Here is a 24,497-nt window from a genome sequence, read left to right as displayed (position 1 = left end):
CCCGACGAAGACCGGTCCACCGGTAAAAACCGTTGGCACATAAAATTAAGATAACCGCTAAATTGTGTCTCTTTATACGATCAACGGACACAACATAGGTATACGAAGGCGTTCAATTGGCTCGTTTGTATCGCTAATCTAAAACTTTTTACCTACTATCACGACTCAGAGGAAAGGAAACATATCCTGTGTGACCATCTCGCAAGAGAGTTTAATGCGTATTGATCACACAAAGCTCGCCCGTGAAAAATGGTTGAAACAGCTCTCACTGCTGCCAATCAAGTGACTATTTCATTCGGAAGAAAACTATCTCATCGGGGTTGTTTCCTGCATTCACACATTCCGTTGACATTCGTTTTATCAAAACATCAGAGCTCACTCAACTTGCCTCCATGTAGTGCGCTTCGTTTCCAGCGCTCCAAAGGTGAAGTTGGCAAAATCAGATCTTTTGTACTGCACGACTCTGGAGCGCTATACATTAGCAGATAGACGGGAACGCTAGCTTTTTTTTTTTTTTGCAGATTTAGAGCATACAAAGTTACCAAAACTGGTTGAACTCACACAGAGGGTCAGAAAATGGGTACGTGTGATACGCATGCCCCAATTACTGCCGGCACTTAAGTTTTGCAGGTATACCGTGTGGATTCCGCTAATCACGCCCAGTCAACAAATGCGATGCGCGCTGTTACAAGTCATACTGTGATAAATGCTAAGTTGGACACATGCACATCTCGGAAAGCTGCCGGGAAAACTGGTTGGCGAATGCGTGCCGAAAAGGGCCGACACGATTCGAAATACTTTTAGATGTATCCGCGAACCACGATATCGAGACCAGCACTATATGGCAACATTCCTCGATGGTGCGCTCCCGATGGTTGTTCTCGCTTTAATTCTTCATTTCTGCGGTTTTAGGAGATGCGTGGCTACATGCCTTTCATCAACTTTGAAGACACCGTACAACGCATGCACTTCGCATGTCGGTTTGTCGTTTAATGTAACGCAATTACCGCAGAAAACGTGACGAAAAAAAAAGAAAAGCCAACAACACTGGCGCTCTTCCATACCGGCAGTTCACTTTCTGCGTCCGTATTTTTTACGGTGTGTACACTTATCACATTTATCACGCTGCATAACAGTCCTAACTTGCAATTATTGTGAATCAGGGGCGTAGCCACGTCAGGGCACACCCGGGCCCGTGCCCCCCCCGAAATTTTTTTTTTTGCCATAGCATACAGAGCAGAAAATGACACTCGACCACATCTGCCTGCTCGTCCCCACTACAGATCAAGGAGGTGCCCCCCCCCCGAAAAAAATTTCTGCCTACGCCCCTGTTGTGAATATAGTCCGTAGCCACTCAAAAAACCGTCTCGACAGTTAACAACAATGCTAGCATTGTCGACGCCGTCAACACCCGCCACCTATAGTTTCATGGTAACGACTCTTGCAACCGCAGCTCGCTAAGCGTACCACATACATGCAGCAAATTGGCGAATCGGAGGCGTACACGTGAAAGGTGTGCGTACTTTGCCTCAGTGATAATTTTGCCCAGACATGCCACCAGGAAGCGGTCGACATTTGACGTGCAATCACTCCGCATGTGACCACGACCTCCCCGCGCGAGGGACTGCTGTCAATCAATTCGACGCCGATATGAGCGCGGATGAAAGAAAGAGAACGTCAGTGGGGGAGCGAGGCCTCTTGTTTTACGTGGGGATGCCACTCGAGCCGCGAGGTAGCGCTTATTGTTCTCTTATCGAGTCTGGAAGCACTCGTTAAAAAAAGACTCTATCGGCGCTGGTGGGCTTGGCTACACGCCCCGAAATAAGCCTTCATAAAGCATAATCTGGGAAGGGGTTGTCGCTCGCGGCACATCACTCAGGCCGCGGCGTCGATGGGACGGTGCGTACTGTCCATGGAAGGAGGGGGCCTCCCGCACGGCTCGACTGCCCTCGGGCAGTGCGCCTCTGCGGAGGACGTGGTCTTCTGGAGGCCCTTCGCGCCAGCCGTCGACCTGCACGGCTACTCGGATTCGCGTCTCCACAGAAGCACCGTTGACGAGGCGCCGCGGCCACCTGACGCTTGCTGCCGTCCGACCGCGGGCCTGGCTCCGTCTCCCAATTCGGCGTTCCGTCCGGTCAGGGTCAAGCGCCTCCAGTGCTCTTATGGCATCCCCTTCCTCAACAACGGAGAGCTCGTGGGCCACCTCCGAGTGCACACAGGTATACCCACCTACCTTTTCACGGCGCCTCGCGCGTGCTGGACTAAGCTGTCGAGGTGTTTGCATGTCCTACAGAACTGGTTCTGCTAAAGCCTTCATTGTGCCGCATGCAGCAGTAGCCTCATCATGACCAAGCGGCAAGATATGCGCTTATGTCATGAACACGCTGTTTTTGTCGATGACGGTCTCTAAACGTTTTCTTAGCTTTGACAAAGCGCCAGGACGCGCTCCTGCTGCGTCGGTCGCGCACACGCTCGGCGACCACGCACTTTCCGGCATGTGCGCTCCATTACTGCCACTGTATACGAAGGAGCCTCAAAACGGGTGCGTGGCTTTCCCGTCTTGTAGTTACGTCCTTAAGCGTAAACGTGTATCCCGGAAATATCACTCAGTTTTTAAGCGGACTAAGGGGAGAAATCGTCACGATAATGTCGTCTCATGAATTTACCTCGAAGAGTGCCATTAGCACAAAAGGACTACGATATTATTTCGCGCTCTGCTCGGATATCGGAGAAGACGCTGCGCTTGCGTTACCTTATAGGCATGGTAGCATGCAGCATATTGTGCGACGACGAATGGATAGTGACGTCATTTGTTTACGCCGTGTAATATTGAGCCATGCAAATATGTTATTCTGCGTGTGCAAGTACAGGATGCGAAACGTACGCCTTTTGCTACGACGCAAAATTCACGTATTATCGGGTAACAACGAGTCTAGTCTAAATACACAATATTTTAAGAGTTCACACTTGGCACGTTCGCGAGTCGGAGACCGGAGGATGCCGCTGCTTCTATGCAGATAGATTCACTAAGAAGCAGCTTTGAAATAGAACACCTTAGAGAGCAGAGCAGCGGCGCACCTACGCTTACTGTCTCAAATACCAGCCATAAAAAAAATAGGCTTTTTCTCATCATATTACCCGGTATTTCGCATTAAGATCGCTTTCTGGGGTGTACATTTGCCCTGTGTTCAGCGTTTCTTCTTCCACCGTTTTGAAGCTGCGCATTCCAGTGTTCCATGATTCATGCACTCATTCTCAGCGAGCCGCACCTATTGTATATCTCAGAAGTGTAGTATTGTTGTTATAGCAGAAAGACCAGTTGTAGCTCAACGATGCATTTACATCAGTTACTGCACCTCCACCTCGTGTGAGACCGGGGAAGCCAATGCTTTATTCACGCGCAGAACCTAGGAAAAGATAAAGATATATGTACACGAAATAGTATGTCAGTATGTGCAATGAAAATGGATAAGGATAATAAACATAAATAGCGCTCGCATGCGTCTGATCATCATTATTCTGTCATTGATTTCGTACCATCAGCAGACGGCCTCTGTTGTCATTCAGAGATCGCCCGCAAGTCTTCGAACGTCAGGGCTCGTGAAACATCTTGTATCATATATACGTTCCTAAGAGCAAATTTCTGCCAATCCCGATCTTGCACGTACATCGTAGTACAGCAAGGGCAGTCGACTAGTGGCACAGAGCACTTACAAACAAAGCCCTTGCTCCAGGTTTTCGGGCAATACATCAGCAATCTGCGGTTTTTATATAACACTGCATTGTTACGGTAATCGCGAGATGACTTGCAACAAGCCGTTAAAGGCATAAGCAAGCCACAACAATATCTATTATGCGCTACTCTAAAGGGCCTGGTCAGGAGGCAACCGTGAAAATAATGAACTGCTTGTAGTATAATTATCGCGGCAGATCACATACAACAGGTCTGAATCACGAAATAAAAAGCTGCAGAATGTTGTTTAGTATACCTGTCGAGTTGTTGGCGATTTCTGGAGACACCCTTCATGAGTGCACACTTAATCAGGTCATGGTTAAATGCTGGCTATATCCAGGAAACCAGATGAAATGTCCGGTTTCCTGGCTGTATCTAGCACTTTGAGCGGGACCTGATTAAGAGTAATATATATGACCTCCAGTGAGACCTATTTAATACAAGCTCTTTACGCTCACGACGTTTTCCTGTATAGCCTCCAGAATAGCATGTGTGGCCTGGTTTTATCTTTCCACCTTGACTACAGCATTAATTTTGGTCCCATTGAACTGGTGAACTGTACGCATACTCTCTTTCCTGTTACCTGCCGTGGTAGCTTTGCACGTAAGGCATCGCGCTGCTAAGCCCGGGGTTCGCCGGTTCGATTCCCAGCCACGGTGGCCGCATTTAGATGGGGGCGAAATGCAATGAACGCCCGTGTGCTTAGATATAGGTGCACGTTAAAGTACCCCACGTGGTCGAAATCAATCCGGTGTCCCCATTGCGGCGTAGTGGGGACACCGTCATAATCATATCATGTTTTTGGCACGTAAAACTCCATCAATTATTAAATCTCTATTTCGTTTTCTTTCTGTAATGGTTAAAGAAAGCAGACATCAAGATTTACACTTTTTTTTTCTCCTCCGCTTCCTTGAACTCCGGTCTTGGAGACCGGGGCGTTTCGAGGAGTGGGTGATCGAACGCTGGACGACGGCCGCTCTGACGAGTGCTTACGATGCTAGTGGAAGTGCTTTGTGTACTACTGAAAATAATGTAAAATGAAGTTACGCTATACCCCATCGAACTGTACGTTCCTCAAAGTACGAGCATCAATCGACGACAGGTAGTTCGCACGACAGGACGAAAATAAGAAATGTTTTGTTTCACTATCTTTGCTTCGAAATATTATTAAGTATTGATCTCTCCTGTGACCGTTGTATTCGTTCGTTTGGGAGTCCGTGGGATTCTCAAAGCCATGCGCCAGCACCATAGCTAAAAAGCAGCTAGCTTTTTTCTTTCATTATTCTGCCAGGTTCACCACTCGCACCCACACAGGAAAGACCAAGGCGTTTACTTGACGAAATTTAGTTTTCAGCCTGACGTCTTTGTCTTTCATAGTCTCTGAAAGTCTGCTCTTTCTTCTAATACTATTCTTCGTCGCTTTCTTTTGTAGAGCTTCCATCCGCGCCTATTCTGGATCCTTAGGAAGACGTAGTGTTCTACGATATCCATACGTCGTCATTAAATAGATCTGAATACTCCATTCTTTACCTGTTTTCATAACTTCAGTTCTTTTTTCTATGTTTAAAGGAAAGGCCAACCATCACGCTTCGTTTTTTTGCCAAGAGAATGAAAAGTTTTAAGTCTTGTGTGCTTCCTGCTGCTAATGTAGTGTCGTCTGGATATCGTAAATCGGTTACCTTTGTTCCAATAATTTTTACTCCAATATTTCAGCTTTCGATGTCGCAGTTTCTGAGAACATGTTCTGTGTATAAGTTAAATAATCATGTAGAAAGAATACAGCCTTGCCTGACTTCCTTTTTTTTTATTTATCTAGAACTAATCTGTGTTACAAACACTCGTCAATCTCGTCTTGTCAGGTGTATGAGTTCCTAAATATATAGAGTTATAAGGCTTTCGGGAACACTTATTTTGCTAGGATATACTATAAAGACTTGCTGTAACAGATGAAACAAAAATACAAAGGCTTTTGCTATTCCTAACAGGTTTTCATTAATCATCTCATACTTGCATGTGGTCTCTCGTACCGCGCCCTATTCAGAAACCTACTTGCTCGGTCGTCATCTCTCTCTCTCCATGTAATGCTCTAGCCTTTCATTTAATAATTGGAGTAGTTGTCTGCTAAAGTGAGATATTAAGGTGACGCTTTTTATAGTTTTAGCGTTCTATTTCATGACCTTTTTTTTATACAATGGGATAAAGGGAGGTCCCTTCCAGTCTGCTGCCCATTCTACTATTTTGCAAATTTGTTGGCATAGTTTTGTAATTGCCTTGATTGATTTTGGATCTCTGTAGGGATGCTGTAGTCCACTTGCTGTGCTGGGAAGTATACGTAGTCACTGTATGGCCCACGTTAATTCATTGTCTGAGACTGTTCGTTAGTTCATACTCGAAGTCTACGCGAGGCTCTTCCTCAGTTTCATTTGAGAAAGACAATTCCAGCGCATTTCTTTCATCTTTTCTTTATGCCTTCCGCCATCGCAAAATGCTTTCCTTTCGTGTTAGGGATTACAGTGAAACCTCGGTGATACGAATCTCGCGGGACCACCAAAAATATTCGTATCATCCGAAATTCGTATCACCAGAAAGCATAGAAAATTAGCATGCGACAAAAGAAAGCTGGCATACATTTTCATTTATTGTTTTTCAGGGCCGCAGCAACGTCAGGAAGAACCCTGAATGATTGTCAGTTAAGTTTTTAGATGTCGGCAATCATACCAGCACTCATAAATATACGGCCTGTTCGCGCGTATTTAATTAATGAACCAGGTGCGTTGTGACCCGCGACAGCAGTAGCCCCTTACAAATTTTAGTATGCTTTTTTGCTTGACACAAGAGTACTGTAGCAAAAGTAACAAAAGAAGCGCTCTGACGCGATGGTTCAAGGCGACAAAATTACAAAACCACGGTCCTGTGTTATGATTTTGTTATCGCGGAAGTGTTGGGGATGTTTTTGGGGAGATTTACGGCCGTGCCCGCACAAGTGCGATCTCAACGGTCGCACATGTTGACGTTCTGAGGCCCGACTCCTTCGCCAAGACCGTCCTCGCCTTCTTTCGGTCCTCGTCCATAGGATGTCTCATGCACGAGGCAGGCACGTGTGAACACAGTACAACGACAGCAGCCCGCGTTGACGCGTTAGAAAAAAAAAGCATGGCGCTAATGTCCTCTGTAATCTAAATGCGAAGGCACACGGAGGCACATAAGAGCCTCAAAGATTCGCGCACACAATCTCGGAGGCCGTGACGCGTCTCTGGAGGTTTATTCTGACCCTTAGAAAAGTGTTTTTCTTACACCGTGATTCTGACAATTTGGCGGGGCGGAGCGCATGCCCACTCTTGCGTTCCCGCGCTCGCACGTGCTTGGCGCGTCTTCCGCGACAGCGCGGACAGCACCTCTTCATACCTGGGTGGTAGCGTAGGTTCGTATCAAACGTCGCTGGGTGAAAATCGGTTCGCAACAACCGCACTCCATTACATTGCAGGCCAATGGGCCTTGGCCGGGACCAACGAAAAATTCGTATCACCCCGAAATTCGTATGAGCTGTGATCGTATCACCGAGGTTTCACTGTATATCGAGAATTGGTTGGAAAACTCCTGTGATTTCTTTTACTTTGCTGAAAAGATTCCTTGCTCTTCCATTTGAATTTCTGGTGAAGATTTGTTTACATTGCAATAGTTGAGCGGTGAGATATGTCGTAGGGAAGCACTCTGAATTAATATTATGATCCACGATACTGTAGCGCACGTTTAGACTAAAGCACGAGCATTTTTGCATTTTACCTCAACGGAAAACAGCTGCTGCGACAGACTAGCGCAAACAAAAGCTTCGGCACTGTGGTCGGACATTGACGGCCTCTGTTCAGCTCCATGGGCAGGGATCCCAGCGTCTCAAACGGCCTCAGCACTCTGCATAAAAGCGCCGTCTTTCTACGAGTTGGCAAACCAATTATATACTCGTTACACGCCTGGCCGGACATCAGTCTGTCAGTGGGGATGCTATTCTGGACACTGGAATTCCACCGTATTGACAAATTCTGCAATGGCAGCAATTTAAGTCAATCAATGAAGCCTTAGCAGCCCAATCAGAGCCGTCAAGATGGCGAGTCGGGCAACATGGCTTAATTCGAAAGTGTAGTACCTCGCGGTATATACTTTGAGAGCAAGTTTTTTTATCCACGCTCTTGGCTGATTTCAGCTGCGGAGTTTTCCCGCGGAAATTGTCATAACTTCCATAAAGAGAACCTTTGCGACTGGAGTATATGTTAGTGCAATATCGACATATCAATATTTTGGAGTTCATGAAGCTACATTACATACGCAAGAATTTTTTTTTTTGAGATTTCATTATTTCTTATTGTCCTCGTAGCCAATCTCTTTGACAGTGAGGGCGCCTCTACGTCAACCAATGTTGAAGGGAAAAACGAATGATAAAGGAATCATAATATGGCCTCTGGGCCGGGACAAACTAACGGTTCTGTTATACTGCGTGCTCGCAATTTTCGCGCTGCGTCAGTTGTCTAAGCGGAGCGTATTCTATAGCGCATGAACGCGCATGAATGGAATCGAACGAAAGGAAGCCGTAGATTATACCGGTCGTGGTTTTAGGCCTACTTCGTTAATATGTCGGGTGTAATAATTTAGAAATAATACAGAATTTTAAAAAAATCACTTGTGACAGACAGTATAATCATATGTCGTCGAGCGCGATCACTCCATGACTACATGCAGCGGACATTACTTGCGTTAAAACAGAAATAAGATTAGATTAATTAACAAAAATCTACTAATTATCTTCTTTATGATTTACGTTATGGTACACTGTGCAATTTACGAATTGTAACAGATGAAGTGGCAAAATGTACCCACTTTGACGAAATTTTCAGGATCACACCACTATGTAGATACTAATTTGCACAGTGTGCGACGAAATACGTAGGCATACCAGGTACTTTTCTGCTTCACTGCGCAAAAACGACGTTTTGTTAAGAAAAAAAAATGTAACTAGAACTACAGTGTTTGATGGCGCTTGGAATGAAATCCACATGGATTTCATTCCAAGTGAATACGCCTTGCGAACTCACCCGTTACATTTCGTAACTGGTGACTACCAATGTTTGCGAGCTGGCCTCTATCATCGACAGCTGCTGTCGTGCCTTGTCGAGGTGTCATCTTCCATGGATCTTTTCTCTTGTTGACGTCATGTATCCCCTTGGAGACACCGCGTACACCGCAGGAAGCGGTAATGACAACGGGGTTGGCAGCAAGGTTTGTTGGCATTCTCTGCGCAGTGGTTACGCATTCGACACACGTTCTGCGAATGTATTGTGAACACGCATCGAGCCGATCAATAAGGCGATAGGCTTTATTATACTTCCAGTCTGATAAAGGCGGCCTTCGCGGCGGCGAGAGAGCCTGCCGGCCGTGCGTCATTGTTTGCCTTGATCAGGCGTATAAGGGATACATGATTTACTGATTGTCAAGACGCTTTCAAAAAGGGGGGAGCTCTTTTTGTGTGTGTGTGTGCCCCTTTCCCCATCGCTGTGCCTTTCTTTATTTTTCTTGTTACCTCAATGATGCAATGACGGGGGATTTCACCTGCTAGTATGCGCATGTAGGAGCCTTGAGACCTGGTGCGCAGTGTCATAGCGTCTTTGCACATATTCCAATGCAATGTCATTTTGCTGTTCGCTGGGATCTAAACGAAGGTCGAAAGCATATAAGCTTAAATTTACAATCGTGCACCTCTATACCTACTCTCGTGAACGAACGTTCGTTTACCAACCGCGACTGTCACGCTAAACTTCAACATTGCTGACATGTAGGTGCGCGGACTAAAATACGACAGTGTTTGAGTGGAGCTTGCGTGTCTCAAAATATGTAAAGACACCCAAAGAAGAGGAGGCCGCGTCTGTCAACTTGGAGCCGGTGGACAGACCGTACGTTTACGTGTCGACGATGCGGGTGCGCTTTGAAGACGCGGCTAGGGAAGAGACAGGACACACACTGCGCAACTTTCAACTTGTTTATTAGAAAGAGAGAAGCGTCACATATATACACTGAAGCACGTGACCAAGGGCATGAGCATTACAAATCACTGAGCATTCAAAAACTGCAACTCTTTCTCTGATAATGACAATGAAGCTATGCTTACATATGATTCTGTGCGTTCAAAAATTTATTTGGCCTCTACTATGATTGTGAAGGAAAAAACAGCGCTACAAATGGACGAGGACTAAGGAAGAAAACACGACACAGGCGCTGAACTCGCAACTGAACTTTATTGGAAAACACACGCACACATATATACAGCAGCTGACTCGGTCACATGACCCTCCATATCGTCTGCGCAGCAGAGCAAACAAGAACTACACAACTAACAACTCATGACGAATCTATACATTTGTAAGAACATCCGTGTCGTGTTTTCTTCCTTAGTCCTCGTCCATTTGTAGCACTGTTTTTTCCTTCACAATGATGAATCACCAACTAGCCCAAGTTTCTCTTCTAGTGCACTCTACTATGAGTCTGGCGGATTGATTACGGTTGCGGGATATGACGGTGCACTGATCAAATTTCGCGGTGCATGAGCACCTTTGGTAGTGAGTTGCTAGATGACCGTAGGAACCATTCTTGACATTATTATCGCGTTCTCTTAGGCGTTCGTTTATGCAACGCCCTATGTATACCTTTCCACAAGAAAGCGGAATGTTGTACACTATGTCATTTTGGTACTGAACGAATCTAATTTTATGGCTCATGTCACAGACGGGTGGCTTACTGGAGCACGGCTCTGTCAATTTGCACAGTCTGGATAATTTTTGCGGGGCGGAAAATACGACGTTCACACCGGCCTTTCGAGCAGCTTTCTTAAGGTTGTGTGGAATGCGATGAATGTATGGAATGACTGCAACCTTCACGTTCCTGCTACTCTTATCGTTGTTCTGTTGACAACAAGATTGCTTCCCTATTCTTTTTACTAACCCATCAGATACCGACACTAACGCGTGGTCAGGGTAGCTTGACGCCTGCAGGCGACCTACTTGTTCTAAAAAACATTGCTGTAGAAGATGAGGGCATGATTTCTTAAGTGCATTATTTAGGCACATGTTAGCGATGCTTCGGCAGAGTTTACGTTTACGTGTCTGACACCTTTTATGATTGTTGATCGTGGGATTTTAAGTAGTGCCACAATCTTTTTTTATTTATTTACTTATACACACTGCAGCCCTGATTGGCCTATAAAAGTATTTAGGCGCACTTTGGTGAGATTCCTGTGATATTTTAGCAGCAGCGGCACCAACTTGGACAATGATGGCTTGGCTCAGTATGTAGTGACCTCGCTATGTCAACGACGGGATCTGATAGTTGAGTTGGCGTCAACAAGAGCCGCTACCAACTATGAGCAGTGAGTGCGCTGCGGACTCGGAGAGGACGCAGCCTTCGTGCCTCGCTTTCCAACGCTCATTTATCTTCGTTAACTCGGCGACGGGGAGCAACCCTGCAAGTTTTATTAATCTAATCTCATCGATTGTTGAAATCGAAAATGGGAGGCAGCCACGGCGAAGATGGGTTCGGCAATCGGCGGCGCGCTTTCCCCGAGCTTCGAGGTCGTTCATGCAAGAAGGAAAAAAAAAAACAGAAAAGTTGGGAGAGAAGGTGTATATGCGGTTGCATACGCGGAAACTCCCGAACACTCATCGTGGCAGCGAGCGATAATATTGTGCACCTTTGCTTCCTTATCAACGGCAACAAAGCGGGAGCCCACAGCGGTGATGTGAAACCTCTCCTTCGGTCTTTCTTATTTTCATGCGAGTCCTCTTCGCCTATCTTTACCGTATAGCGATTACAACGCTTTCACTGCGTCCTTCGTGTCAACCATAGCTGGTTTGGAAGCGCTTGTCGAGTGCGACGCATATTGCAGAGGAACATGTCTTTACGCTCAATAGCACCTGTTTCAAGTTAAAAAAAAAAAGGGGGGGGGTCTCACATTATATGAGAAACCACAGGAGAGCTATTTGACACTCCCAAATTCGCGAGCAACGTTAATATAGCCCACTCGCGCATAACAGCTATACCGGGTGTTTTCACGTAACTAGAACTAATTATTAAAAAATTAGGCAGATCCCACGCGTTCTGGGAATCGGTTTCATGCGAAGCAATCAGCGAGTACTTCTATGCTGTATTTTATGGCTTTGAGCCAAGCGTTACGAGGTGGATCGACGTGTTTTTGTTAAGTGTAGTGGCTCTGTGCACATCGTGGGCTCACAGGGCCCGTCGACAAAACTGGCGTTTAAAGGGTAACTTATGGTGCGACGTAATGTTAGCCCTCACGTTAGAGCACATACGTCAGTATTATCGAAACTAAGTGCACTTTATGGTGTAGTCAGGTGAATATCGTACGCAACTTTCGTTAATTTACTCCGGGGTCTAGCAATGCTTCAATATAGCTTGCTGAATCATAGGAGTACAAATGTAATGTTCAGGCACGTAGCCAGGATTTTTTTTTCGGGGGGGGGGGGGGCAAGGCCTAATTGTTCGAAAGAAAGTCTTTCCATGGCAAAAAGAAGAAAAAGTTGCCCGGGAATATAGAAGGTTGGACGAATTGCGGGGGGGGGGGGGGGGGGCGCCCCCCCTCTTCCTTTGCCTACGTGCCTGGTAATATTTATTAGACTGTTATAAAAACGGAGCCAGCACTGGAACCACAGACGTTAATCTAGTATGACGCCTGTATCGTAGGGGTACATTTGTAGTGTTTATTGCTTTCTCGTGAAATTAGATAGCCAGCACCACAAACACAAGTGACATTGCACCGACATTACGCCTGCATAGGCTGCTTTTCCAAACCACTTTATAGACCTGGCGTGGCTCTGTGGTAGAATACCCGATTGCCACGCAGAATGCTTGGGTTCGATTCCTTCTGGGTTCCAATTTTTATTCTTTCCATTCGTCGTGTCAACGCTTCCGATGTCAGTTTTTCTTAAAGCTATCGCATTTACATTACCAATGTCTGTTCTCCCCGTCCGTTCCTGGGCAGATGTAAACTGTCAATCACCTGTGGCGTATACCCGTACACCGAGACCCGTGGTAAACGGGTATGTGCCACACATGCCTGGAGGAAATGGTTTGACGACGTACGCGACAGGATTTTCACGTTATTCATGTCATGGCCCGACAGTCATATTCGTCAAATCTTCTTACCCTACCATGCCAATTTTGGTCTACATTAAGTTAAGGAGGCGATCATGAGAGCACCCAGACGTAGGCGGCTAGATAGATAGATACGTAGATAGAAACGCGTAAAGTGCCAAAGGTTCGCTAAGAAATGCTTCGCATTTAAAAAATAAAAGTGGTTCACTGCAACTGATGTCATATTCCTCTGGGATATTACTGCTTCTTATGTTATCACCCTGACTGTCTCGGCTGCTGTACAGATCTCTGCAGAACTCTTCCGCTACCTCAACTATTCTATCCATATTGGTTGTGACCTTGCCTTCCTTGTCCCTTAATGCATACATCTGATTTTTGCCTATGCACAGTTTTGTCTTCGTAGCTTTGAGGCTTCTTCCGTTCTTTAGAGCATGCTCAATTCTCTCCATATTATACTTTCTTATGTCGGCTACTTTACGCCTATTGATCAACTTGGAAAGCTCCGCCAGCTCTATTTTGTCTGTTGCATTTGAGGCTTTCATAGCTTGACGTTTCTTAATGAGGTTTTTCGTCTCTTGGGATAGCTTACCAGTGTCCTGTCTAACGACTGTACCCCCGACTTCCACTGCACACTCCTTAATGATACTAGTCAGATTATCATTCATTGCGTCAACGCTAAGGTCGGTTTCCTCGGTTAAAGCCGCGTACCTATTCTGAAGTGAAATTCCGAATTCCTGAACTTTCCCTCGCAGAGCTAGTTCATTAATCGGCTTCTTGCGTATCAGTTTCTGCCGTTCCTTCCTCACGTCTAGTTGAATTCTAGATCTTACCATTCTATGGTCACTGCATCGGATCTTGTTAACTACTTCCACATCCTGTATAATGCCCGGGTGGTCGCACATTATGAAGTCTATTGCATTTTTAGTTTCGCCATTAGGACTCCTCCACGTCCACTTACGAGTAGTCCGTTTTCTGTAGAAGGTATTCAAGATCCGTAAATTATTGCGTTCTGCGAACTCTACTAGTAACTCCCCTCTGGCATTTCTAGAGCCGATGCCATATTCCCCAACTGCATGATCTCCAGCCTGCTTCTTGCCTATACTTTTGCATTAAAGTCGCCCATCAGTACAGTATACTGTGCCTTTACCTTACTCATTGCTGATTCTACGTCTTCGTAGAAGCGTTCAACCAGTTGATCATCATGGCTTGATGTAGGCGCGTAGGCCTGTATCACCTTCATCCTGTACCTCTTATTAAACTTAATCACGATACATAACACCCTCTCATTAATGCTATAGTATTCCTCTATATTGCCAGCTATATTTTTATGAATAAGGAACCCCACTCCTAGTTCTCTTCTGTCAGCTAATCCACGATAGCATAGGACGTGTCCGTTCTTCAGCACTGTATAAGCCTCCTGTGGCCTCCTAACCTCACTGAGCCCTATTACATCCCATTTAACACCCTCTAATTCCTCGAATAGTACAGCTAGACTCGCCTCACTAGATAAAGTTCTAGCGTTATATGTAGCCAAGTTCAGGTTTTCAGGGCCCTAGATTGGGAAGAATTAGGGATAAGAGTTAATGGAGAGTATCTCAGTAACCTGCGATTCGCTGATGACATTGCATTGATGAGTAACGCGGGAGACGAATTACAGCTCATGATTACTGAACTGGATACGGAAAGTAGAAGAGTAGGTCTGAAAATTAATATGCATAAAACTAAAGTAATGTGGAACAATCTTGGCAGAGAACAGCGCTTGGCGATAGGTGGCGAGACACTGGAAGTTGTAAAGGAGTACGTCTACTTAGGACAGGTAGTAACCGCGGAGCCGAACCATGAGAGTGAAATAACTAGAAGAATAAGGATGGGATGGGGCTCATTCGGCAAGCATTATCAAATCATGAATGGTAGTCTACCACTATCTCTCAAGAGGAAGGTATATAACAGCTGCATCTTACCGGTACTTACCTACGGAGCAGAAACCTGGAGACTTACAAAGAGGGTTCAACTTAAATTGAGGACGACGCAGCGAGCGATGGAAAGGAAAATGATAGGTGTAACCTTAAGAGACAGGAAGAGAGCAGAGTGGGTCAGGGAACAAACGGGGGTTAAGGATATCATAGTTGAAATTAAGAAGAAATGGATATGGGCCGGGCACGTAGCACGTCGGCAGGATAACCGGTGGTCATTAAGGGTAACTGACTGGATTCCAAGAGAGGGCAAACGCGTGAGGGGAAGACAGAAAATTAGGTGGGTAGATGAGATTAAGGAGTTTGTAGGTATAACGTGGCAACAGAAAGCACAGGACCGGGTTGATTGGCGGAACATGGGAGAGGCCTTTGCCCTGCAGTGGGCGTAGACAGGCTGATGATGGTGATGACTGCAACTGAATGTATACATATATAATCAACGACATATGGTTTGCCGTCATGTGGCGCTCTTTAGGTTATTTTTTGTATTGCGCTTAAGTAGTTAATTAACTAAGATCAATTATGCAAAAATTGGGGGACGCTTAAGCTTCGCCTTTAAGAGCTGAACGCGATAGCGATATTCTGTTCCTACTGCGCAGTTCGAACACTACGAGGGTTTAACAGAATGCGCCCACTAAGGCGTGTGCCTTATGTAATGGGTAGCATGCTTTAAACCAGGAGCAATTATGCGCGAGAAACTTTTTCGAAGCTGCGATGCACCCACTACGTGGTCTTAAGGGAATACGCGCACTAATGTGTGCGCCTTTTGTAATGGGTGGCTGTCTTTAAACCACCAAGTCGTTATGATATTGGCATGGTGTGACGCCCGATGGCAATGTACGCTTGTACCACGCAACATTACTGCGATATTACATCTCGTACTGTGACACCTGTATACAGGACGCGTATTTTCGGGAAGCATGAAAGTTACTTTCAGTGCAGCTCCAAGCAGAGGTGTGGCTGTGTGGTAGAACACCTGCTTGCCACGCAGACGGCCTGGGTTCGATTCTCATTCGGACCCAACATTTTTATTATTTATTTTATTTGCAGCTTTTTCGATTTTTCGGTCACGGACATGATGATGATTTTTCGCTCACAACCAACGGCCCCGACGCCGACAGCGCAATTTCTGCGATACGAGCTCTTTAACGCTATCGCGTTAATAATTTTAATATTCACTTTAGTTCCAACTGCGTTTCGTTACGCTGTAGAGGCCATCACAAAGCGACCGATTCAATTATTTGTGGCAACGCACTATCGGCGTCAAATGAAACCCCAACAGCGGCAAGCATTCGCCGTCCTGTAATCACCATGGACAGGAGCGCATATGCGCAGTGCTGTCAAACATGGTGCTCGCGCCTGTCAATGGTGATTACTGGAGGGCGCGCACTACGCCATTGCGAATGCTTGCCGCTGTTCGGGTTTCATTTGACGCCGATAGTATACGTACATGCTGTGTGGTGATTTTTTTCCGGCGTTTAAAGAAAGCCCGTGAAATACATAGAGTTTCTTACTATAATACCTAGAGGGAAATCTGGCGCTACACTCTAAGAAAAAACGGAGTGTTTGGAGAGTATTTCTGCCACACAACAATGATCGTCATCCACCTCGCGTACTTTCCTCGCGTTATCACCGCGGTCCCGGCACTTCCCGTTCACGAAATGCGCGCGCGTTATCAGCGTGACATAGCATTCTTCATAGGAAAGTGACGAGAGCCGGGTTTTTAAGAAAAGGAACATGAGCAAGCCAGATGACGAAAAACGCCTATTTTCATTATTTATTTTCGGTAAAACACCATGTATCATAAAAATTTCGGAAGGGGGGGGGGCACCCCCCCCCTGGCTACGGGCCTGGGTCCAAGCAACGTGTTTTCGAAATTTCCGCTGGATTTTTTACTGCCATCCTGTAATGCTAGCCTGGTCTTGGTAACCTGTTTGGTTATCAACCAATTTTAGCACTTTTCGACAAAAATGACGCAGATAATTAAAAAATAGCTCACTCACCAGTTTTGCGCCGACCGTCCGCTTGCATGTTCGCATTCGCGAGATCGCAGTGTGTCCTTTGCCGCACGGCACCATCACACGATGAAGGTTTCCGCAACTTTCTGCTGTCGATGACAACCTTCGTTGACGCTTTTAGTCGCTTGTAATGTCCACAAGGTGCACGGAACGATTTGCTTTTTCCAAGCGCGGCCGAAGGCTTCGCCCAATCCTCACTGCACTTCGATTCGGGTGGCTTGGCCTGTGCAATGTTGGTTGTTATAAAAGGGTTCGATTTCGATAGCTCGACGACACTAGGTTTGCAAATGATACAAAAAGTTTATTTACATATTTACAACTGTTAAAGAGCTAGACAAGGATCCTTCATCTATCGTTGCTTGACGTCTCTCTTCACTCCTCGGCCGCCGACTCACCCCGCGCAGGCCACTTCCTTTCCTTTTTGTTAGCTGCACCGTCCGGTCCAGCAAAGAGGGGTACAAGCCTGGTCATCATCCCGTTCCCAGAACATATAAGCAGGGGTCCCAATCACCCAACCTCTACCTTGCGAAGGCAAGTGTCGGTCAGAGACCCCGCGATGGTTCGAACGAAAGGGAAGATCTTTAACAATGGTTTCTGGGGACCGGCCGCCCGGCGATCACTGCCTACGTCACTGCTCCAGCAGCCAATGAAAGCCGCTGAGCGATGCGCCGGAGTACTTGAGGAGCATCCACCGGAGTATAATCAGGAAATGAGCGCCGTTTTCCTCCGTCCGTCGCGCACAGAAGTAAAACAGCACCGAATGAATGTATATACTCTGGCACTTCCGATGTGTTCGAGTTTGAGTGAGGCCACCGGAGTGTAGCGGGAGCATCATTCCCCAAGATCTCCCAGCTGGGTATATTTTCGTTTACAGTGCAGGGACCTTGATAGCGCATGAGTAGTCGCGTGGTTTTCTTTCACATTTCGCGCGCTTTCTTTAAATGGCGAAAAAAAAATAGTGCAGCTTGCGCTAAGTCGTGCAAGGCTGGGTCACAGCAGAGCTGGTGGGCACCTAGCTGATCCTGGCTTGGTTTGGCTTTTACCGTCTCACCTCTCCCTTGCCCAACCCTTACTATACTATACTATACTATACTATACTATACTATACTATACTATACTATACTATACTATACTATACTATACTATACTATACTATACTATACTATACCACGGCCGCTTCATGGAACGCACGCACGGAGTGCGGCCTGTCACGTCGCGGGGACTTGTATGGGCGCAGCTGTGAAAAAAAAGTTGTAAGTTGCTGCCGCTTTTTTGGTGGGGGCGCTAATAGTACGGGATTGCTGGGATTGCTAGGGATTGCTCTCCCCCGGGAAGCCGGCACTAATCAGTGGCGGACGACATTCTCTGTACGGGTTGGAGAGACGTCGCTTCTCGCCTGCACGCTTCTTTTTTTTTTTTGTGCACACACGTCGTGTTACACGTAGCGCTATGCCGCGCAACTGTTGCGGCGTGCCGCTGTGTAATACGAATGCAAGAAAGGGCCCTTTAATCCGATACCACGAGTTCCCGTGCGACGCAGAGCGCCGTAAATCATGGCTAAATAACATTTCTTGCCAGGGATCAAAAGGAAAAGGAAGCCTTTGGAAGCCAAGTGACAGGTCTTTGGTGTGTTCACTATGTATACACTTCACAGACAAGGACTATAAGAAGTCAACGAACCTGAAGATGTTGCTTCCAACAGCTGTTCCCACTGTCTTCCCGAACTACCCAGAGTATATGCGAAAAGAAAATGGAGAAACACAGGGGCGGAAACGACGTCGAAGCACCTGTGGCCGTGTTTTTGATGCAGTGGAAGGAGCAACGCCTGACCGTGAGGAATTGGAGCATACAAGAGTAAGTGAACTTGCCTCATTTTCTTCTGAGAGCGATGAGCGACAAGAACTCGACAAGAACAGCAGAAATGCATCCTGGAAATGTTTTGCTTGTCGACAAAGCATGTGAAACAACGCTGAACATTGTGAACGTGTTGAATGATGCGAAAATGACAGAGCACCGGCTCAAAATGAAAACTGAACGTCCACAAGGCGCGCTTCAGAAACTACAGGAAGTGCATGACATAATGAGGCAGCAACTTCAAGATTACGATGAGAGTAAAGAAATCCAGGACTTTGTGGAGTTGCTCAAATCAGCCGACGAAGGGGGCAAAAAAGCTTTTTTCATCATCAACCAAGTCTGCAATTTCGGCAGCAAGAAGCCTAAATATGACGAAATATTATTATGAGAGTGTGTGCTTTGGAAGGCATGTTCAAGTAAAGGCTACGAGCACGTGATGACGAGAAACCTTTTCAATTTGCCGTGCCGGGTCACACAGCAAAACTATGTTGGTCAATCAATGGGTGAAATCAACGAGTGAAATCAACGGGTGAAATCAACGGGTGAAATCAACGAGTGAAATCAACGGGTGAAATCAACGGGTGAAATCAACCAGAAAATATTTATCCAACATTACGCAAGCATTCATAAGATCTTTAATTTTACGAATTTTCTTTTCCACGGCAAATAAGCCCACTCAATCAAGGCGGCCGCTCGATAAATAACTCGCTATTTTTTTTTCAACGGTGGTCGTATGGCCCTAGATGAGTTCGCTTGCAAATGTACGTCATTGGGCCTCATGTGAGCCCATTAGTGGCATTGCGGGCAGCGGTGAGATTTGCACAACTCTCGGGACTATAAAATCTAAACGCGAAGCGCTGCACGAAGCATGCGGACACAGCCAAAGGAACGTTCTCATCCGCGTGGACTTTTCCCGCAGCAGCAGCGCCGCTGCGGCGGCGCAGAGAACGAGGCTATTCACGCCGGTTTCGGGCGACGTAGCAGGCCGCACCCCGTGCGGTGCGTTTTCATAGAGCGGCCGTGACTATACATGGCTATTCTTGCTCTCTTGTCTATCTTTTTTGTGTCTATGTGTTTCTATCTTTTTTCTCTATGTCTCTGTCTTTGTCCTATCTTTTCTTCCCTTTCTTTCTCTCTTTCTTTTTTTGTCTTTCTCTTCCCTCTCTATAGTCGTTCTCTCGCCTCTTATCTTTTTTCTATTTCTTCCCTTTCATTTGTGGAGATAGGTTTGCGAGAAGTTTACCCTGCGAGCGCGACCGGGAAGGGACACGACGTTCTCCACCGCGGTAGCGCACAAAGACGTTACGGTCGGGTTCGTCAGCTCTTTGACATGGCGCAGAAAAGGCACTCGAGGCAGGCTGTCAACAAACACGGGTTAACCCAAGATGCAACACAGTACGACAATCACTGGATTGCGGGCTGTGCGGGGTAACTCCGCAAGACCGATCGCGAGCAAGCTTGCCGGCGGCGCTAAAAGTATCACGCAAAAGGGAGCAGTCGAGCGCACGGACGAGAAGCCGCTTGCCAAAGCAGCGCGTGAACCCTTCGTGATGACTTGCACCCACCCATAATAATAATAATAATAATAATAATAATAATAATAATAATAATAATAATAATAATAATAATAATAATAATAATAATAATAATAATATATGGGGTTTAACGTCCCAAAACCACGACATGATTATGAGAGACTCCGTAGTGGAAGGCTCCGGAAATTTCGACCACCTAGGGTTCTTTAACGTGCACCTAAATCTAAGTCACGGTCCTCAAACATTTTCGCCTCCATCGAAAATGCAGCCGTCGCGCTTGCACCAGACAAAAAGGCCTAGCGTCGTAGCCACGGTCGCCATGTTGCCGTTTAACGGCGGTTCCCGATGCTCGAGCCGCGCGGGGCCTGCACACGCTCTAGCTGGGGAACGAGGCGCCGGAGGGGAGGGCGCTCACGATTCCCACACACTAGATCCCACACATTTCCCTCTTTCTCTTTCTATCTCTTTATATCTCTCTCCCTGCTCGGTCTCCCCTTCACCTTTCCCTCCTCCTCACTCTCACTTCCCTTTCTCACCTCCTTGCTATACTGCTATGCTATACAAGGCTATGCTAGGCTCTGCTAGCGTGCCTGGATAGCTGAGTGGCTGAGACGCTCGCCTTAGGATCGTGGGCACGCGGGTTCGACTCTCGCCTCACCAAGAATTTCTCTTTCTCTATCTCTCTCTCTCTCTCTGTACTCGTTCTCTCGCCCATCAGTTTTATCGAATCCCACGCCGGACAAATCGGCGCACTTGGTCTGGGAGCGAAGCAGAAGAGGAAGGCGATGAAGAAGAGGACGAAAAGAGCGCGTGCCGGTTCGTGATGATGATAATTTTCTATCTACGACACACGCCAAACCTCGACCATAACAGCTCTGCTGTAAAGATCACCACGCAGCATGTACGTTACCAAAAAAATTGGATCGGTCGTTTTGTAATGCCCTCTGTAACGTAAGGAAATGTATTTGCCCCGAAACTGAATATTAAAAAATCCGCGTAATTGATCTTAGTTAATTGACTAATTAAGCGCAATATAAAAATTGTCATAAAAAGTGCCATATATATGACAGCATACCATATGTCGTTGGTTTCATTCAGTTGCGGTTAACCACTTTTTAAAAAATCTTTGGTTCTAGTTACGTGAAACACCCGGTATATAAGCGATGCGCGCGCCTATAACATGAGGCAGTGAACATGTCTCAGTATACCTCGCACAGTGATATCACTTGGATGTTATTCACGTCACCTGGCTTCGCTTCGTTGTTTTGTCATTTTGCCACGACGATGTTCCCACGTGGACAGCTAAACAAAAATTAAGTCTCCCGATGAGCTTGGTAATCGGACGTGCATCTCGTTATTGATACCTTCGACCTGTAATGTACCATCGGAACCGTTTGTACTCTTGTTACCTAGAAGGCTCACTTGATATTCTTTATTCTTTGTTATTACTACCCAAAACATTTGTTAACTTGCTTGTATAATGCTGTTATCTTATATAATGCGTTATCTGCCTCGTCTCTGCTCCCATCTCTTGGGGACGAGCCTTAATTGGCAGAGAACTCGCCTGACGCAAGCAGGATATCCCGATCACCTTGTGGTATCGCTCGCAGAATGGCTGTTCAAAAAACCGCCTTCAATCGCCAGGTCGGAAGGACAGCTAATTTTGGTGACCGAAAAAAGTTTGCCGCTATGCCGTATCTGCACAGGATATCCCACAACATAAAAAGGTGGGTGCTCGAGCAAACGTTGGCGTTGTGTTCACGGCCTCAAATAAGGTAGCTAAACTTTGCAAAAGCAGCAGCCCAGTTGCTCAAGGAAGACTTGGCTGCAGTTATGGAGGACGCCGTATAGTGGAGGACTCTGGAAATTTCAACCACCTGAGGTTCTTTAACGTGCACCTAAATCTAACTACACGGGCCTCAAACATTTTCGCCTCCACCGAAAATGCGGCCGGGATTCGATCCCGCGACCTACGGGTCAGCAGTCGAGCTCCATAACCACTAGACCACCGTGGCGGGTTGCTTCTCAGAGATAGTATGACGGTCAGATTATTATGGCGAGCTTCAGTTCTTGAACGAGGATCGGACGCTCAATACACGGGCTTTGCAGCTGTGCCGCCACCGAGAGCACGTGTAAAACAATAAAAAAAGAAACGAAGTGTTGCGATCCAAGTGTTGGCGTTTCTTGGTGCGTGAAAATCGGGTCACACAGCCCTTCTCTCTCCTGTGCGCAGGCGACCGGCCGTACAAGTGCGAGGCGTGCGAGCGAGCGTTTGCGCGCAACGAGGAGCTGACGCGTCACCGACGCATCCACAGCGGCGACAAGCCGCACACGTGCGATTTGTGCGCCAAGCGGTTTGCCCGCAAGGACCACCTCAGCAAGCATCGGAAGACGCACCTGGACGAGACACACAAGCGCGTGCACGTGTGCAGTCAGCCCGGATGCGGCCATCGCTACACGCGCACCGACGCACTCACCCGCCATCAGTGGACGGCGCACGCCATTCGCCGCTGCAACCGCTGGCAACCACCCGAAAACCCCTGATCTGAATGCACTCTCTGTGACCTTTGGTGCGCAGACCGAAATGCGAGGGGATGCTCAACCTTTCCGTCATCCTCCGATGTGATATGTCATTAACGTCTCTCTGTTCTGACACGTTTGTCTTGTCCATTTTTCTTTATTTTTTAAAACTATTTTGAACTGATGAAAAATAATCTTTGGCGTACACACCGACAGGAAGTGGTAGGTTTTACATGTATACTGCGCAGTCCTATATAATTTCGCCGTTTGTCTCTCTGGTTTTAGTAAGCACGTCCTCCTTGCTGCACGTAGTGGCAGTTACCTAGAGGCAGCTGAAATACGCCATGGTTGCCCTAATCACCAGTTCACCAGCCTGACCTTACAAAGAGAACTACTGGCCAGTTGATGGGCATATTCTTGTGAAGTAAAACGAGCACTTAATATTTGAAAGGGAGGAAAAGAGGCAAACATGGAATCTTGTCTACCACTTAGCTATATATTTTTGTTTGCTTATCTTTATTGTTTCAGTGTGCCTGAAGGCACTAACAAATTGAAGTAAGTCTAGGAAGGGCCGCTGTGGAGGACTGTGGCGCCAGCGATGAAGGTCGGGCAGTCTGCCTGGAAGACAGCTGGTGACTCGGGCAGAATGAACGCCCAGACTCTAGGAGCTGGAACAGTGCCAAAGGATGCATCACGGGGGCAGCTGTTCTTGTTTTGATACCCGCTCGTTTTACTTCATATGAACATCATATAATCCACTACACTGAACATTTTGCGCCGGCCCAATTCACTTCGGAAAATTGTTCACCGTGCACTAACTGATCGGCGTTTTCTTGGCTGTGGAGAGAGTGGGTGCGGATTAACCTCAACTGAGCACGCAGTCGTGAGCGTATCCGATCATGAATTTAGAACACCCATACAAGAATTTGTAAAGGTGTTTCGAGCCTTGTGCTTCCGGAGACAATGGCCGAAATGTCGCAATTTCGAAATGCTTCCATTCACTTCATTGGTCGAACACGTGCTTGTAAGCTGTGCCACTTGATCTGAGCTGAAGTGCCGAGTGTGCGAAAAAAAAAAATAATGTTTTCGCGATACCACTGGTATTTAAGCTTTTTCTCGCGGCTACATGCAAGCGTAAGCAATCCGTGTAAACGTGCAATGTGGCGATATTATTTTCAGTGAGACAAGGTTTTGCTGAAAAATGTGCCCCCCTCTTAAGGATTTCTGGCTATAGTAATCTCAAAGTTCATTTCATCTCACGCAAAGCTTGCCGGAGCATATTCCCCTCCAAAACTGTCGTTTTGCAGTTCGTTTAAGATTCGCCAAAGTCACCGAAACACGTTGTTATTTATGTTGAAAGGAATTTAGTTGCACTACGGTACTCCCTCCAGAAATGCACCTTATGTGCAACATTTGCAACACTCGTCGAACTGCGTGTCGTTATACATGCATGCTGAACCAAACGATGAATTTCTCCCAAAAGAGATACGCGTGTGTGTGCGTGTATGCCATCGGTATGTAGGTGGGAAGGGGGGGGGGGGGAGTCGTCGCGCCATTGGATATGCCCTTTCGTTCCTATTCCGTGCTATGAGGCGTATACTACACTATTCGATGAGGCGTATACTGAAGCAGCATATCGCTTATGTAATCGAGTCCTATCTGTCTTGTGCATTCTTTCTTTTTGTGCCTTTCTTTCTTGTGCGCGCTGCTAATT

The 24,497-nt window shown here is 46.6% G+C and overlaps 1 protein-coding gene across 1 annotated transcript; it reads left to right on the top strand.

Moving 5' to 3' along the window:
- The first annotated feature begins 1,847 nt into the window (after nt 1-1,847).
- Nucleotides 1,848-22,911, top strand: LOC119388311 (zinc finger protein 771). Its single transcript, XM_037656013.2, has 2 exons — nt 1,848-2,219; nt 22,497-22,911. Exons 1-2 carry the CDS (start codon nt 1,892-1,894, stop codon nt 22,805-22,807), a joined length of 639 nt encoding a protein of 212 aa, XP_037511941.1. The 5' UTR covers nt 1,848-1,891; the 3' UTR covers nt 22,808-22,911.
- Nucleotides 22,912-24,497: the final 1,586 nt, after the last annotated feature.

The sequence above is a fragment of the Rhipicephalus sanguineus genome, chromosome 1 (genome assembly GCF_013339695.2).
Source record: "Rhipicephalus sanguineus isolate Rsan-2018 chromosome 1, BIME_Rsan_1.4, whole genome shotgun sequence".
Lineage (NCBI taxonomy): Eukaryota > Metazoa > Arthropoda > Arachnida > Ixodida > Ixodidae > Rhipicephalus > Rhipicephalus sanguineus.
Note: the sequence above shows the minus strand (reverse complement) of the source record. Positions and strands in the feature narration are given on the sequence as shown.